Source organism: Cucurbita pepo, chromosome 20, assembly GCF_057944985.1.
Source record: "Cucurbita pepo subsp. pepo isolate OVF chromosome 20, ASM5794498v1, whole genome shotgun sequence".
Classification (NCBI taxonomy): domain Eukaryota; kingdom Viridiplantae; phylum Streptophyta; class Magnoliopsida; order Cucurbitales; family Cucurbitaceae; genus Cucurbita; species Cucurbita pepo.
Genome location: NC_141817.1, coordinates 9,460,993 through 9,478,857, shown reverse-complemented (window position 1 = coordinate 9,478,857; position 17,865 = coordinate 9,460,993). Strand labels below are relative to the sequence as shown.

Here is a 17,865-nt window from a genome sequence, read left to right as displayed (position 1 = left end):
TTTTGCTTCTCTTTGTTTAGTTTCTGTTTGTGGGTGTGTGAGTGCTATCGATCTTGCTTTCGCTTCTGTTACAACAATTAGTATTAGAGCATTTTGATTGTAGTTTTTGGGTATTCTAAAAAATTTAACTTTATTGACCTGAGACGTGCTTACACTCACTATCAATTATCTAAAACAAGTTTTATTGCAAGCATGCTTATTTTCTAGGAAATTATTTTTCAAGAATTTGCACATTGTTGACTCATTGAAAATGAAGATGCACATGGTTGATATAGATAGTAACTTTAAATTGTTTTAAGTTTTTTAGTCATTCTATTTTTAGAATCCCCTCTCACTAGGATTGATCTAGATTTATTTATATACTTCTCATATATTTTGAGAACACTTGTGAAAACTTATCTCAAAGTAGATGGGTGATACTATTGGTTTTGTCATATATAATCTTTAGTTCTCCGTCATGTTAATGAAAAAAATTACATCTTTAATGAAATTAGATTGTTGTGAAGGTGAAATTAGATTGTTAGAGGGATGAAAATGAATCTGACACCAAGAACTACAATTGATGTTATGGAAGGGGTGAGTTGTTGTTTCGGATTTATTTATTTTTATCCTTTTGTCCAAGTTCAAGCTCAACTGAAAGCTCATTGTTGACAGGGTGTAGGAGAGGAAGTTGCTATCTGTTTCAGCTTGAAAAACCATTTTCCATTATTAAACTCTGCCTTTGTTACGCTTAGGTAAGATGTTTGGTACATAAACTGTGGAACTGAATTTCCTTTATACGGCACCAAATTGGGACCCAAAATCTCATTCCCAATTTTCATTCTTTATTCTCCATTCTCAGCCACCACTGACTCCTCTTATTCTTGATCAATAATCAAATTCTAGTACCCATTAGCCCGATCGGTGACCATGGGAGACAACCGTGGAGTAGAAAGTTAGCTATTTGTGAAACAAGTTGTTGAAGGATGATGGTTTTCAATGTTCACATCTTTTCTAATCATGATTGGTTGCGGTTCACCTTACTTATTCGGAACATACTCTAAACTCTTAAAAACAAAATTTGACTACAATCAAACCCAACTTAATACCTTGGGATTCGCTAAAGATCTCGGCTCCAACCTCGGAGTTTTTGCCGGGCTTTTCGCCGAGGTGGCTCCGCCGTGGATGCTTTTCCTTGTGGGGATATCCTCCAATTTCTTCAGTTACTTTATGATTTGGCTCTCTGTTTCTAACTACGTCCCAAAACCCCATTTATGGCTAATGTTTGTTTACATCTATATTACTTCAAGTTCACAGAACTTCCCCAACATCGTTGTTATGGTCACCAGCGTTGGAAATTTTTCTGATCAACGCGGTATCATTTTGGGCCTTCTCAAGGGTTTCGTTGGCCTCGGTGGGGCCATCCTAACTCAAATTAATGTAGCAAGGCAAAAAAAATTCTATCGATCTTCTCCTCCTTCTTTCATGGCTACCCTCCATTGTATGTTTCTTGTGTTTTCTTCCAATTCGGACAATCAAAGCTCGAAAGCATCCACAGGAGCTCAAAGTGTTCTACTACTTGCTTTACGTGGCCATAGAGATAGCGGTCTTCCTCTTGTTTCTCACCATAACCCAGAAAAACATTGTTTTCTCTCAGGCTGGCTATGCCAGTGGCATCGCGGTCATCGTCATCTTAATTTTTGTTTGCCCCTTATGATAGCTATTAAAGAAGAACTTTTTCTCTTCAAACTCGGTAAACAAACTATGAATTCTTCTGTTCTTGTTTCGATTCCGCGTGAGCAACTTGAGGAAATTTTAGAAATTTCTTTGCCGAGTGTCTCACATGTATATAAGAAGCCATAAAGAGGAGAAGATTTAAGCATCTTGCAAGCTCTTCTAAGCAAAGATATGACTCTTATTTTCATAGCAATGGTTTCAACATGTGGGTCCTCCGTTGCAGCCATTGACAATCTTGGGCAGATCGCCGAGTCACTTAAATATCCAAATCATTCCATAAGTATACTGGTTTCATGGATTTCCATATTCAATTTCTTTGGTCGGGTCTTCTCTGGTTTCATCTCTGAAACCCTTATGACCAAATACAAATTACCTCGCCCTTTCATGTTCGGTCTTACACAACTTTTCACCTGCACTGGTTTGCTCTCCATCACCTTCCCTTATATAAATTCAGTCTATGTAGCTTCGTTGATCATTGGGTTTGGCCTTGGAGCCCAAACTCCATTGATATTTGCCATAATCTCTAATCTCTTCGGCCTCAAACATTACTCAACATTGCTCAACTGTGGGCAATTGGCTGTCCCACTTGGATCTTATATAATGAACGTGGAAGTAATAGGGAGGTTTTACGATGCAGAAGCCACTAAAATTTGAAATGTGAAGAATGGGAAGGGCCTAATTTGTGCCGGAACTCATTGCTTTAGTGAATCGTTCATGATTTTGGCTACAGTGACTTTGTTTGGAGCAATGGCTTCGTTTGTGCTAGCTTATAGAACTCGAGACTTCTACGAAGGTGATGTATATAAGAAATACAGAGATGACATAGAGGTTACGCAGTCGAAGGTAGAATTATATTCTTTTGATGCTAAGAACAATGAACACAAAAAGAAAACTGATGATCGAAATAAATAAGAGAAACTGCCCAACAAAAACATCAAACTTTAGGACATTCTACTTTGCTTTTAACCTTTTGATTTTGTGTTGTAGATGCTTCATTCTTTTGTAAAGTTTGCTTGAATACGTGACCATTTATAAATATATTATCAAAGACAATTGCATGGTGAAACAAATTGTAGATATGGGAGAAGGGAGTTTGAAATTTAATGTTTTTGAAACATAAGTGGTTGAAATATCTAATATCAACCGTCTTTTTATTTCTTACAATTGACATACTTTACATTTGATATGTCAACAATATTTACCATGACTCTCTTTTTGAGATATACAAGATACAGCCACTCTAGATTTGGAATGAAAATTGACTCGATAATTTCTATAATTTAAAAAACAATAGTTGATCAAATAAATTTTGATATAATTCAACAAAAGTTTATAAAAAAGACAGGTAGAAATCATTAACAAACATATCAAAAACAAAAAACAAAGTATACATTCAAAACATAAAAATTTTATGCATGACTTAGATCTATGTTCTAACCTTACTCTTTTATTGAACTTTAAATTAAAAATTGCAAGACGATTGACAAATAGATATCTAAAAGTAAGATGAAATTTTTTGCAAACTTTAAAACAATAAAATATTTTTTTTAAAAATATAAACCAATACATTTACCATTTATGTACCATTTTAGATTTAATTAAAAAACTAGCATGGAAAACAAAATACAAACTAAGTACCAAAAATCCACCTCGGTGGCCACATAACTCCCAAAATTTTTCGAGGTGGACCAATAAATCAATTATCACCTTAAAAAAGAAAAAGGTAATATCTTGTAAGTATAAATAAACTCAATAAGTAATCTACTTATAGGTTCTTAATTGCATCCATGACTTAATTAGTTACCATTGGTTTTGGTCTCGAGTCCAGGAAGTTCAAACCTAGTACAACTATCTAAGCTTTTGGGAGTTCCTAAAGTACCTAAGGTAGTTTTCCTGCATGCTATAAACCAAAATGTCGTTTCAAGGAAATTCACGTAACCTGGTGCCGCAGGATCTCCTGAATGGCCTAATTGAGCTTTCGAGTGAACATCTTTTTTAACTAGCTTACATTGTCTAGGAAGTAAATTATCGGTTTCAATAGGAGCAACCTTATCAAACATAATAACATGAAAGATGATATGGTATCCTGAATCTTGAACATCATTTATGCAAAGGTGCTGGTAACCCTCCACAAACCTTAACGTCCTACTAAAATGGTGGAAAGACCTCGTGTGTAGATAAACTACTGAGCCTATTTAGAGACTCTTAACCATTTTCACATATGATAAGAGCATTAACACGAAACAACCTCAATGCACTACTATATGACCAAAGTGAGTCAAACTCAATAGCACTAATCATGAAGCTACCACTCGACAAGGTATTTTTAGGTCTATTTATGTCCCTAAGAGCATTAATAATTTCCTAGAGGGAATATGAAGTGATCTCGGCTCTAGTGATATCATTCACCACTACTAATAAGCATGATAAGCTATCCACGTTCTCCTAAATGCTATAATTGTAAACTAGGTACTTAATGACATCTTAACGGTTTATAACTTACATTCTTGTTTTAAGGATTTTTTGGACTAATTCATGGGGTTAACCATAATCTAGGAGCACTAAAGTTCAATTCTTTAAGCATAATTCATGGTCCATGGATGCTCGATTCACTAGAAATGTCCTAACATGATAATTGTGACATAACTCTAACTGAAAATTGAATTTCATGTTTCGCCAAGAGAGGGAGAGAGTTTTTCCGACAAGTTCGTGTCCGCCGGTGATAGAAGAAACGTGTATGGACCATAGAGGGACAAAAGTCAAGTTTTGGGTGGAGTCACGATTCGTACGCCACATGGAGCAATGCAACTTCGTCCTTTCCGTGATAGCCTGACCCAACCCACAAACTCGAGTACCGATCCACGACACAGCAAAGCAGCTGACCCGCCATCCAACCTGAACTGCCATCCGAAACCCAGTCCGTGACTCGCGACTGCAGATTTCTGCCCGCGCATGGCACTCGCGCGTGAGATCTGCGACTGGAATCCTCCTAGGTGCGTGGGGCGCGTGGCAGGTTCGTGTAAGCTCCTTTTTAGCCCGTTCGACTTCTTTTTGTTCAATTTTTATCCCGATTCTAATTCTTACCATATTTTTATATGTATTGGGACCTAATTCGAGAAAATCGGTATTTTTGGACATGCTATTTGTGTCAAAATGCTAAATGAAGGGTATCCGTCAATTATGTAAGTCACGGTACGGATTTTTAGGAAGCAATACTCGTAGGGAACGCTATTCATGCTAGTGAAGTTACCTTAGGTGGTAACTTTCCATGAACGAATTGAAGTAATGTGATTATATTGATTTTGGTTGTAATATGTGAAGCATTATGAGAATGGTCAGAGTGTTGCACTTATGCTTTAAACTTCCGCTATATATATATATGTGTGTGTTTAATTCATGCCGAAAGGAGGATGAGAATTTGTGAACTCTGTGGCAAACTTTAAGCTTAGGATGTGAATAGAGCCTACAAGTAGGCAGTATAATTTTTATACTCATCCATATCTTCCAATCTTTTTCAGGTATTTGCTTGCAACCGGTCGAGGTGAAGGAGCGTTCGAGAGCTGTCCGGTCACAAAGGGGGTCAGTCAGATTGATAAATTAATATTCGAGAACTTTCTTTCCCACACAGAATGAGAAATTAATTAGAAATCAAATGTGATTAAGGAAAATTGATAGATGAAATGTTAATTAAAGTAGAAGGGACTAAACTCACAACCAACAAATGAATAACTTGACTAATTCAAACTAGCAATAAGTTACACTAAATTCTGCAGCCTTCGTTAGTGCAAGCTTATTTCTCAATAACTCCGAGAGCCTTACGAAAAACTTCAAACTTCACTTTGACAAGTGCCTTAGTAAATATGTCTGCAACTTGCTTATTAGTATGTATTTTTTGCAATTCAACATCCTACAATAACACTTTCTCTTGAACATAATAATAATGAGTTTCAATATGTTTCGAACGAAAATGAAACACCGGATTTCCAACAAGTTTTATTGCACTTTGATTATCACAATTAATTTGAGTGGGATGATTGAGAGTAGTCACCATTTCTTGAATAAGCCTCCTGAGCCACAAACATTCTTGAGTAGCCATTGTAGCAGCTACATATTTTGTTTCACAACTGGACAAAGCAACAGTGATTTGCTTTTTACTGCACCATGAAATTGCAGCTGAGCCTACTGTAAAACAAAAACTTGTTGTGGAGCATCTGTCGTTCACGTCACTAGCCCAATCAGCATCCACAAAACTACTTAAGAAAAATGACTTTGATTTCTCATACATGAATCCATAATTTAGAATGTCATTGATGTAACAAAGAATCCTTTTTGCTGCAATTAAATGAGTCTCATGTGGCTTATCCATAAATTGAGACATAACTCCTACTTAAAAGCAATGTCTTGCCTTGTGATAGTTAAATAGAATAAACTACCAACAAGGTGCAGAAAGAATGTAGCATCTTCTAATGCCTTCCCTTAAGTTCTAGCTAATTTGAGAATTGGTTATATAGGAGTAATTTTATCTCTTGAATTCTCTATACGAAACCGCTGCAATAAACATGCTATATATTCTTTTTGAGAGAAAAATAACCATCACACTTCTTAGTTTCCAAACCCAGAAAACAATTAGCTTCACCTAATCCTATCATTTCAAAATGAATAGACAAGACATCTTTGAGACTACTGATTTCAAAAATATCATCACGAGTAATAATCACGTCATCAACCTAAAGTAAGGGCAAGGTGCATACAGTTGTTTTTTTTCTTAACATATAAGCTCGAATCAGTACATGAAGACTTAAAACAACAAAAATTAAGATATTGAGCAATCTTACCAAACCAATGTCTTCTTAAGTCTGCACGCATAATCAGGATATTCCTTAGAGGTAAATCCTTGCGGCTGCTCCAAAAAAATATCACGATCCAACTCTCCGTAAAAGAAAGCATTTTCCACATCAAGCTGTCATAACTTTCAGCCTTTACTAGCAGCTAAAGAGATGATTGTCCGTAATGATGTCATCCTTGCGACTGAACTAAAAGCCTCATCATAGTCTCGACCATATTGCTGAGAGAACCCACGAGCAACAAGACGAGCTTTGTGTCTATCAATTCTATCATCAGCTTTTTTCTTCAACTTGTAAACCCTCTTACAAGTAATTGAATCGACATCATGAGACTTGGGTACAAGCTCACAGGTGTCATTTTTTTCAAGTGCTGAAATTTGTTCCATCATTGCATTTTCCCATTCTGAAATCCCTTTAGCTTCACTATATAACTTCGGCTCATTTTCCCTTGTATCTCCCATAAAAAAAACAAGATAGAACAGAAAATTGTCAACTACAAAATCGGACAAATGATCTCGTAACTTTTTCTGTCTTTGAGGATTTTTTCTTGTGCCAACCTCAATATTTGTAGTGGCTTCTGTATTCTCCTCAGCTTGAATGTCTGTCGCAATTGAAAATTTTCTTTCTCCCTAATGTAGAATCATTAGGAAAGCGTGCAATAGTAGTTGTAATTTTGCTGCCATCTGCATCGTCTTTGTAACATGAAATTTCATCAAACACCACATCACCAGATACAATAACCTTCTTTGTTTCCAAATCCATACCCCACCAATGCTTTTTATGAGTATCATAGCCAACAAAAATGCATTTCTTGTCTTTTGGGTAAAGTTTAGTTTGATTATGTTTCAGTACATGAACATAAAAAATAGACCCAAAATTACGAAAATAACTCACTTTGGATTTACGATGATAAATTAGGTCGAAGGTGATGATTCTGTCCCTAGCCATGGAGGCAGCCATTTACAACATGACAAGCTATTTGAAAAAACGATGCCCATAACTCTCTTGGAAGACTCCTCGCATGCAGCCAAGACAAGCAAACTGATGTAAGATGAGCTAACTTGTGCTCAGCCACCCCATTTTGTTACAGGGGTTCTGGACAAGTCAGTTGACCCTGAATCCCATGCTCATTGGAGTATTCCATAAAATCATTTGAAAGAAATTTCCCTCCATTATCAGTGCGCAAGCACTAGATTTTCAATTCAAATTCTTTTTCTACAGCATACTTAAACTTGTTAGTGAAAGAATGAGTGATTGAATGGTTGATAAGAAGATTATATTATGAAGAGCAAGAATGCTCTATATATATACAAACAATACAAAAAGATATTTAGAAAATCTAACTAAAAATATGCAGAAAATCTGGTAACAAACCAGTAAACGAATAAAAAACTAAATCAAATCAAAATTAAATCAAATCAAAATTAAATCAAATAAAAGCTAAATCTAACTCTTAACTATAAGGAGATTTAATCAAATACAAGAATCTAAACAAATACATGATCTTTTAACACTCCTCCTTGTTTAGATGTTGTGAACTCGAAGCTTTTTCCTGAAGATCCATCTTACTCCAATTATCTTTCTGTTCAGAGGTCAATTAACCAATTCCCAGGTTTTGTCTTTCTCGATCATCGAAAGCTCCTCCTTTGACACGTGCATCTCATCAACCAAAGCATCTTGTCGTTCATCTTTAGACTCTTCTTGTCGTTCATCTTCAGACTCTTCTTGTCATTCATCTTCAGACTCTTCTAGTCGTTCATCTTCAGACTCTTCTAACATGCTACCAAAGATTAAATTGCTTGGTGCATTAGAAATCTGATTCACCTTCGTCAATTCTTTCCAATTCCATTGCGCATTTCCAATAAAATGAATATCTCGGCTCACAATAACACGACTAGTGTGTGGTTGAAAAACTCTGTAAGTTTTGAATATAGTGCTATACCAAACAAAGATGCCAGCTTCTGCCTTTTTGTCAAGCTTGTCAAACTTATCATGCTTGACCTGTGGAATGTAAGTGAAGCAAAGACCCCCATAGGAACTTTAAAGAAGGTTTGTAACCATATCAAGCGTCAAATGGTGTCAGGTTCTTCACAGATTTTGTTGATATTCGATTTTGCAAGTACACAGCAGTGTTTGCTGCTTCTCCCCAAAAACGTTTTGGAAGATTCTTCTCATGAAGCATGCATCTCGTCATCTCCATTATGAATCTATTCCTCCTTTCACTAACGCCATTCTGTTGAGGAGTGCATGGTGCTGTCAATTGATATTCAATTCCAGCCTCTTCACAAAACCTGTTAAAAGTTTCCAAAGTGTACTACTTGCCATTATCTGATCTTACAGTCTGAATCAAGCATGCAATTTCATTCTGACTTTTTCCAAAATACACCCGCAACTTCTGACTTTTGCTTCATAAAGAAGATCCAACACATTCTTGTTAGATTAGCAATAAAAATAATGTAATAAAGATTACCATTTAATGATGGTGTTCGCTGAGGACCACAAAGATAGTACGAACCAGCTGCAGTTTTTTCGAGGCTCTCTATGCCTGTTTAGGAAAGGGTTGCCTATGTTGCTTCCAAAAATTACAAGCACCGCAAAGAGGCATGTCATCAACAATGTAAGCGAGTCCTGCCAGTTTCTTTCACTGCATATGAAGCAAACCTCGATGATGAAAGTGCCCAAGTCTTTTGTGCTAAATCTCAGTGGCACTAACTCTTGATATAAAGGCCGTCGGATTTAGAGAAAAGATTTTTCCTTTCATTTTCACATTGAACAAGTCTTTGCCACTAGCATCTCTGATCAAGGACTGCTTATTCTCAAACAACACTTTAGAGCCTTTATCAAGTAGCTTACCAAAGCTTAAGAGATTTTGATCAATTTTAGGCACAAATAAAACATCTCGAATAAATTTTGTACCTTCATAGCTTGTTATAGCTATAGTGCCTTTTCCCTTGACTTCCAAGTGTTCACCACTGCCAATCCTCACTCTCTTGACTTCAGTGTCTCTTAATTTCTCAATGAACTTCTTGTCATATGTCATGTGATTTGTGCACCCACTGTCATTCAACCATCTCTCGCTTGATTCTTTGCTTGTGGAAGAAGTGACCATAAACAATTAATCTTCTTCTTCTTCTTCTTCTTCTTCTTCTTCTTGATCAACTACATGTGCATCTACTTCTTTCACCTGATCTTTGGCTTTGCAGATCACAACTTCATGTCCAAGTTGATTGCATTTGGAGTAGAAGGTGTTAGGTCTTCTCCAACACTTGTATGGTGGATGACCTTTCTTCTCACAATGACAGCAAGGTGGATAGGATTTTTTGAAACCTCCTCCTTTTGTCTTCTGATAATTGGCAGATGGATCTCCATTCGTCGATTGATTTTTGAAAATTTTCTTGTTTTTATACCTGCTGTTGTTTTGATGCTTGACATGTAGCACACCTTCAATCACCCCTTCTTGCCGCCTCATAGACCTCCTTTGCTCTTGTGATTGTAAAGCATTCAAGAGCTCTGTAAGAGAAATCTTTGACAAGTCTTTGGTGTTCTCCAGAGTAGTAATGGTGGCTTCAAACTTCTCTGGAACAGTGACTAGCAGCTTTTCAACGATCCTAGAATCATTTAACACAAAACCAAGCAATCTCACCTTGTTGGCAATGCTGAGAAGTTTGTCAGAGTACTCTTTCACTGAATCCGACTCCTTCATCTTCTGCAACTCGAAATCCCTTATCAAATTCAGGACTTTCATTCCACGAATCCTCTCATCTCCTTCATATTCAGCCTTGAGATAATCTCAGATTTTCTTTGCTGTTTTGAGGGACATTATTTGCATGAAGATCCTTTGAGTACCTTATTCTGGGGACACTATGGATGCGGTCCACTTTTGTATATGATATAAACAATGTGATCACTAAATTGTACATGTGAAGACATGTGAGTGAGGGCATCCTATGCAATGAGTATTGCATAAGATCGGACCATGAAGAAAATCACTCTCACTTTATAATGTCGTTTACTGTTGAGACTGATTTTCTTTTCATTCGATGACCTAGGTAACTCGATCTTAATCCTGAGCTAACCATGAACTCCTTTTTATTCGGAATTATCCTTAGATTTGCATGGGTGAGAGTGGCTCAAGTTTGCCGACTCAATAGACCTCCCATATCAGGGGTAAGACTGGGTGAATAGCTGGGGACGTGGGGTGCAAGATGGAATTCGCTCCTACCCACTTTTAGGGATAGAAGAGAGGTAGTTCCCTTAAGTACTGACTCCAGATCTTGAATAAGGGGCCCCACCCACTCATTGGTCTGAGAGGGATTCGGTTTACTGGTTGAACCACAAACCAATTGTTCATAAGAGGATCAGTGGGACATAAGAAACAAGAAGCAACTTCAGGGGTAAAACGGCTAATTGACCCAGCTTTAGCTACGAACAACCTGTGAAGGATCGACTTACTAATCATGGTTATATCAAATGGACAGAAATATATCTATCGTGAGGGGAGTACAACTACTAGGCTATAGTGGAGTGTCCTAGTAGTTAACGAGTGTTGTTGATTAACAAGGTTAATGAGTTTAACCGGTTAATCTTGGATCGTTGGAGCCCATGATCTATAGGTCCATTAGGTCCCTCTGCTAGCTCATATCGAACTAAACAATAGAATAGTGTGACGAGTGAGTTCGAAGTGTTTGAATTCAAATTAGGGAATATGCGCTACATATGTACGATATATTTAACCGCATTTTTGTTTTATTTACGAATTAAACAAAAAGAGAGAATTTGAGATATTTAAATAAGTTTTAAAGATTTTAATCAAATATGTGTCGGAATTGATTGGGATTGGCTTTTGAGTTAATATTAAATATTAATTAAATAGTTTAATTACTCATTTAATATTACTTTAATTTGAAATTAATTATTCAAATTAATTGTTGAATTAAAATGAAGAAAGTCAAAATGTTGACTTCATTTAATGGAAAAGTGGAATTTATAAGTGTCAAAATTTGGTTTAACCAAACTTGCATGCTTGCCAAATAAACCCCACAAGTTTGAGTGGAATTTTGAGTATCAAAATTTGGTGATCTCAAATTTGCATGAACATGCAAACATGACTCTATAAATAGAGTGATCATGGTACATGAAAGTTCTTCTCGGTGAAATACCTTAAGAAAAACCTCTCACAAACACTCTCTTCATATATACAAAATCCCTCACAAGTCTAATCAGTCACCGGATTCCACAATCCCGTTCTAAGGCCGGAGGATAGTGGAGAAGACACTAGTGGTGGTTCGAAACCGGTTCGTGAGGAAAAAGGAATTTGAACTACAAAAGGTTAGTATTCAAACTCATTAAGTTTTAATACTTGTGAACATGCTAGTTATTTACTATAATTGATGTTCTAAAAGTGCCTAAGATCCAAGTTGCTTCCGCATGTGTTATATTAACACCATCACAAACTTCTATTCCAGTGACTAGCAGCTTTTCAACGATCCTGGAATCATTTAACACAGAACCAAGCAATCTCACCTTGTTGGCAGTGTTGAGAAGTCTGTTAGAGTACTCTTTCACCGACTCCGATTCCGACTCCTTCATTTTCCGCAACTCGAAATTCCTAATCAAATTCAGGACTTTTATTCCACAAATCCTCTCATCTCCTTCATATTCGGCCTTGATATAATCCCAGATTTCCTTTGCTGTTTTGAGGGACATTATTTGTATGAAGATCATTTGAGATACAGCGGCAAATAGGCAAGCTTTTGCCTTTGATTTTCTCGTCTTCTTTTCCTTCTGTACTTTGATTTGTGCTACAGTAGGATTTGCTGGAAGCGGAGGGACCTCGTAATCCTCTTCTATTACTTCCCAAATATCCAAAGCCTCTAGATAACTCTCCATACGAACTGCCCACATTTGATTATTGTCTCCATCGAAGACTGGTGGTGCAACAGCTGAAAAACTGGATTCTCCTTCCATTTTGATCTCACCGATCACTTAAGAAAATAGCTCTGATACCAACTGTTAATGAAATAATGAGTGATTGAATGGTTGATAAGAAGATTATATTATGAAGTGCAAGAATGCTCTCTCTGTATATATAAACAATACAAAAAGATATTTAAAGAATCTACCTAAAAATTGGTTAACAAACCAGTAAAGAAATAAAAAACTAAATCAAATCAAAACTAAATCAAATTAAAATTAAATCAAATCAAAACTAAATCTAACTCTTAACTAGAAAGAAGATTTAATCAGATACAACAATCTAAACAAATACGTCATCTGTAACAAAACTGAATAAACTTTGAAAAAACTTCACTTTTGTGTTCTAAGAAGTATGCCCAACTGAAACGAGAGAAATCATCCACAAACACCATCACGTACTGAAGGCCGGTATAGCTTGTTGTTCGCGTTGGACCCAAAAGATCAGAATTGATGAATTTCAATACTGTTGAAGCTCTACTCCATGAGCTTGGGAAAGGAAGACGATGAGACTTGCCATATTGACAGCCTGGACAAATCTCATCATGCTGAATATCTTTTTAAATAGGAACGATGTTGTTTTGTGGATATTTTCTGCAACAACTGAAAAACTCACCTAACCCAAACGAACATGCCAAAACGTTGAGCTTGCATTATGACCAATTTTCTTGATATATTCATCCCTAGCCGATAAAACATACAAGGATTCTTTTCTTTTTCCAAAGAACAGGATATCAACAGCAACATGTTTCACATAAGAAAGAATTTGAATATCTTTAGGACCAAAAAGAATATACTCTCCTGTATCTGTTATTTGTGATACAGAAAGCAAGATTTTTCTTCAAACCAGGAACATGATAATTCAACGTTGTCTAGAGTATCTACTGGAATTTGTGTGTCATCACATTCAATTAAATTAATTAGAATGATAAATTAATTAGAAATTAAATGTGGGTTAAGAAAAATTAATGCTTAGTTTTGATGAAATGTTAATTAAAGTAGAAGGGATTAAACTTGTAACCTACGAATGAATGTCTCATTTTGGTGAGAGCATGTAGTTATGCTTTGGGTTATTTTAGGGTAACAAAAAGACAATGGTTATGTTGAGATGAGGAAGTTTGAGTTTGGCTTCTTGTCCATTAAAATTTACCAAAGCGCACCAAACTATCGAACTGAATTGGTTTTAAAAGAGTGAGGCACTGAATTGCTTGGCACCAAGAAAAGATATGGGCAACAAGGGAGGATCAGAAGCTTTGGCTTTCATCAAACAAGTGGTAGCAGGACGATGGTTTAGTGTATTCGCGGGACTGATAATGATGATCGGCAACGGCACCACTTACGTGTTTCCAACATATTCCAAAGTCATAAAAACCCAATTTGATTACAGCCAAACCCAAATTAACACATTGGGATTCGCCAAAGATCTCGGGTCAAACATCGGAATTATCGCGGGGCTTCTGGCGGAGGTGACTCCGACGTGGGTTCTCTTCATAATTGGGGCATTTCAAAATTTCACCGGCTTCTTCTTGATTTGGCTCTCCATAACTGCCCGAATCGCCAAGCCAAAATTCTGGCAAATGTTCATTTTGGTTTGCTTCAGTACTAATTCTTCAAATTGGGCAAACACTGCCATTATGGTGACGAGCGTGAGAAACTTCCCCGACCGACGAGGGATCATTTTGGGTCTTCTTAAAGGGTACGTGGGTATTGGAGGTGCCATCATAAGCCAACTTTATTTAGCCATTTACGGCCACGATGATCCATCCAATCTGGTTCTTCTTTTCGCATGACTCCCCTCTCTCCTAATCCTCGTCCTTTTCCCCTCAATTCGACCCATCCGTATCCGTAAGCATCCCGATGAACTCAAAGTGTTTTACCAGTTACTTTACGTCTCAATTCTTCTGGCCATTTTCATCTTGTTTTTAACCATTGCACAAAAACAAGTGGTTTTCTCTCAAGCTGGGTACGTAGGTGGCGCATCCTTTGTGGTTTGCTTACTATGCGTACCCATTTTAATCGCATGTAGAGAAGAGTTGTTGCTCTACAAACTCAACAAGCAAATCGCTGGTCCTTCTGTCCCAGTCTCCATGCTTCACCAAAACCCTCCTACCCTCGCTACCTCTGCCAGTTCGGAAGTCCCCGAGGTTTCGCCCTCGTGTTGCCAAAACATATGGAACAAGCCTGAAAGAGGGGAGGATTTCACCATCTTGCAAGCCGTGTTCAGCAAAGATATGGCTCTTATTTGCTTAGCTACATTTTCTGGATGTGGGTCCTCTCTAGCCGCTATAGATAATCTAGGTCAAGTTGGGGAATCACTTGGCTACCCACAACGAGCCATAGGCATCCTTGTTTCGTGGGTTTCCATATTCAATTTCTTCGGCCGAGTTTTCTCTGGCTTCATCTCAGAAACCCTCATGACTAAATACAAGTTGCCTCGTCCTCTAACCTTTGCTTTTGCCTTTCTCATCACTTGCATTGGCCAGCTTTTCATCGCCTACCCTTTCCCAGGCTCCGTCTACTTAGCTGCCATAATTATTGGGTTTGGATTTGGAGCTCAAAATCCAATGCTATTTGCCGTAATATCTGAGATGTTTGGTCTTAAACATTACTCGACGCTGTTCAATTGTGGGCAATTGGCAGCCCCACTTGGGTCTTACATACTGAACGTGGATGTTGTCGGGAAGCTGTACGATATGGAAGCTTTACGTGAACATAAGCAGATTGCGGGGAAGGGGTTAACTTGCACTAGAGCTCATTGCTTTGGTGGGTCTTTCACAATATTGGCTGCAGCGACATTGTTTGGAGCCGTGATTATGTTTGTGTTGGCTTACCGGACTCGAGAATTCTACAAAAGGGATGTGTATAAGAACTTTAACGAGGAGATATGGATTCCACAAACGGAAATGGAGTTCCATCACTTAGATAACAAGAAGAACATTGAGGATTAAATCCAAACCATTAATCTTTCAAACCTCCCATGGGCACTCAATTTGAGGACACCCATAGGGTCCTTTGAGAAAGATATTTTCTGAGAGGGAAGATTCAAATATTTGTATCCCTAATTTTTTAAAATTTCATTTTAATATGATTATTCATTAAATTATTAACATAAAACTTTATTATAAGACTTTTTTGTTGACAGAACATGAAATATCGAAAAAAATGAGCAGAAATGACCATATTTTTCTTTTGAAATAGAGCTGCCACTACATGCATCACATGACTGTTAACTCACGACAACATATTAAGACATATAACATACATAACCTATGGGATAGTAGCTCGTAATTTCATTTTTAGCTTAAAATATAATTTAAATTGACCATTTATAACTCATATTAACCTAAAATGCCTCAATAAGGTCAAAAATAGCTCTAGAAGGGCCAAGGGCCAAAAGCGTAGGGAAGGAGTCCAAAAACCCTAATCCAACCCGAATAAGCACATTAGAAGTCGTGGAGCACTGAGTCATGTTGAAGCTAAGCCGAGCTAAAGACAGTGGCGCGTACAGGTCAAAACTGTGATTGAGTTCCGTTTGTGGGTCGATTTTTGGGATAGGAGTTCACGCGAGTTGTAGAATTGAGTCGGGGCAGGAGTGCACGCGATGTGCCATCGAGGAGGTTGAGCCCCGAAGGGGGGTGGACCCGAGGCGGTGTGCCTGCAAGGATGTTGGGCCCCAATGGGGGATTGATAGGGGGTCCCACATTCATTGGAGAAGGGAACGAGTGCTAGCGAGTACGCTTGGCCTTGAAGGGGAGTGGATTGTAAGATCCCACGTCGGTTGGGGAGGAGAACGAAACACCCTTTACAAGGGCGTGGAAACCTCTCCCTAGCAAACATGTTTTAAAAACCTTGATGGGAAGCCCAAAAAAGGAAAGTACAAAAAACAATATATGCTCGTGGTAGACTTCAACAAACTCTCCTTTGGAGACCCATTTTAAAACCCCTTTTTAAAGGGGCATTCTTTTAAGAAAATAGAGAAGGGGAAATAACTTTTGGAAACCCAAGTTTAACCAAGTTTTTCATAATTAAATGGTATGAATTTAATTTTTATAGATTCTTTGAGAAAAACTTTTAACTTTGTTCATCAAAGTTGAAATGAGTTAAGTGGAAAACATATGAAAATGAGATGAGTTATGCTCAATAATAGAATTTAATATGTGCTAGTATCATATGTTAAAATAAATATGGGTCTCCCAATGGATCTCCTACTTTTTCGAGGCCATATGAGTACTTAGTAGTTGGCAGTAACAGGGTCGCTCCTTCTTAGAACTTGACACGACGTTATGGATCTGTTCACCAATGATCTTTTGTGGATAAAAATTTGGTATTGATCAAATTTATTCCACGATGACCCTAGCAAATCATTCAGTATTAGAACTGAAACGATGTAGCACCTCATAATTCTAAGATACACAGGATCACGACATAGGCGTAAATAAAGTGGTTAACTAATTTACCTTAAGGATCCTATACTCAACCCTAAGGATCAGATGTACCCTAAGCAACTTTGTGGTCAAATGTCACATCTATTGGATTGATATGGCAACTCTAGAGGGAGAATAGGGTTTTAAATAAAAAAGTATTTAAATATGCTTAATTTTCATAATTATCCAGCTTTTTAGATCCATTATAACTCTTAGAATATGGAATAAATCACGATATTAATTTCACAGTTCAATAGGGAAGAGTAAGAAAATTTAACATTGTATCCCTTACACTGGTTCGATCAAACTCGACTTACTCCACTCACCAAGTACCTAGAGAATTTTGAAAAGAATCTTACTTGACTCCTTCCACATATCAGAGTAAAATTGCTACAAACTCTTTTTACGAGTTTAAAAGCAAACTCAATACTTTATAAGACTCAAGATCAAACCGTTATAGTTGTTGAAATTTTAAACAGCTGAGGTCAAGAGTAGATTTACCATTTGAATACTCAAAACAATATACTCAAAATATAATATAACTCTCTCTAAAGAAGATTAAAAAATAAAAAGCGAAAGTTTGTAGAGTCAAACACAGAAACTTTAGAAAAGTATAGAATTCAAGAAAGGAAAAACTTTTGCATAAATTAGGACGAGTTTAAAAAGGAAGATGGAGTAGCAAAAATCATGGTATAAATGGTATATTTCATGAAATTATGTTGTTGTGAACATATCTAAAAAGATATATGGTGTAGGAGAGGAAGTTAGTGTTTGTTTCCGCTTGCGAAACCATTTTCCATAATTAAACTCTATCTATGTTGCGTTAGGTAAGATGTTTGGAACTAAATTTCCTTTATAGGGCACCAAATTGGGGACTCAAAATCTCATTCCCAACTTTCATTCTTCAT

General features: G+C 37.0%; 2 protein-coding genes across 2 annotated transcripts; both read left to right on the top strand.

Annotated features, from left to right (window-relative positions):
• The first annotated feature begins 1,908 nt into the window (after nucleotides 1-1,908).
• On the top strand, nucleotides 1,909-2,370 carry LOC111782789 (uncharacterized). The gene has a single exon (XM_023663589.2). The coding sequence runs from the start codon at nucleotides 1,909-1,911 to the stop codon at nucleotides 2,368-2,370; it is 462 nt and encodes a 153-aa protein (XP_023519357.2).
• An 11,389-nt stretch (nucleotides 2,371-13,759) lies between these two features.
• Nucleotides 13,760-15,481, top strand: LOC111783616 (protein NUCLEAR FUSION DEFECTIVE 4-like). Its single transcript, XM_023664531.2, has 3 exons — nucleotides 13,760-14,305; nucleotides 14,414-14,496; nucleotides 14,560-15,481. The coding sequence occupies exons 1-3, from the start codon at nucleotides 13,760-13,762 to the stop codon at nucleotides 15,479-15,481; spliced, it is 1,551 nt and encodes a 516-aa protein (XP_023520299.2).
• The last annotated feature ends 2,384 nt before the right edge of the window (nucleotides 15,482-17,865 follow it).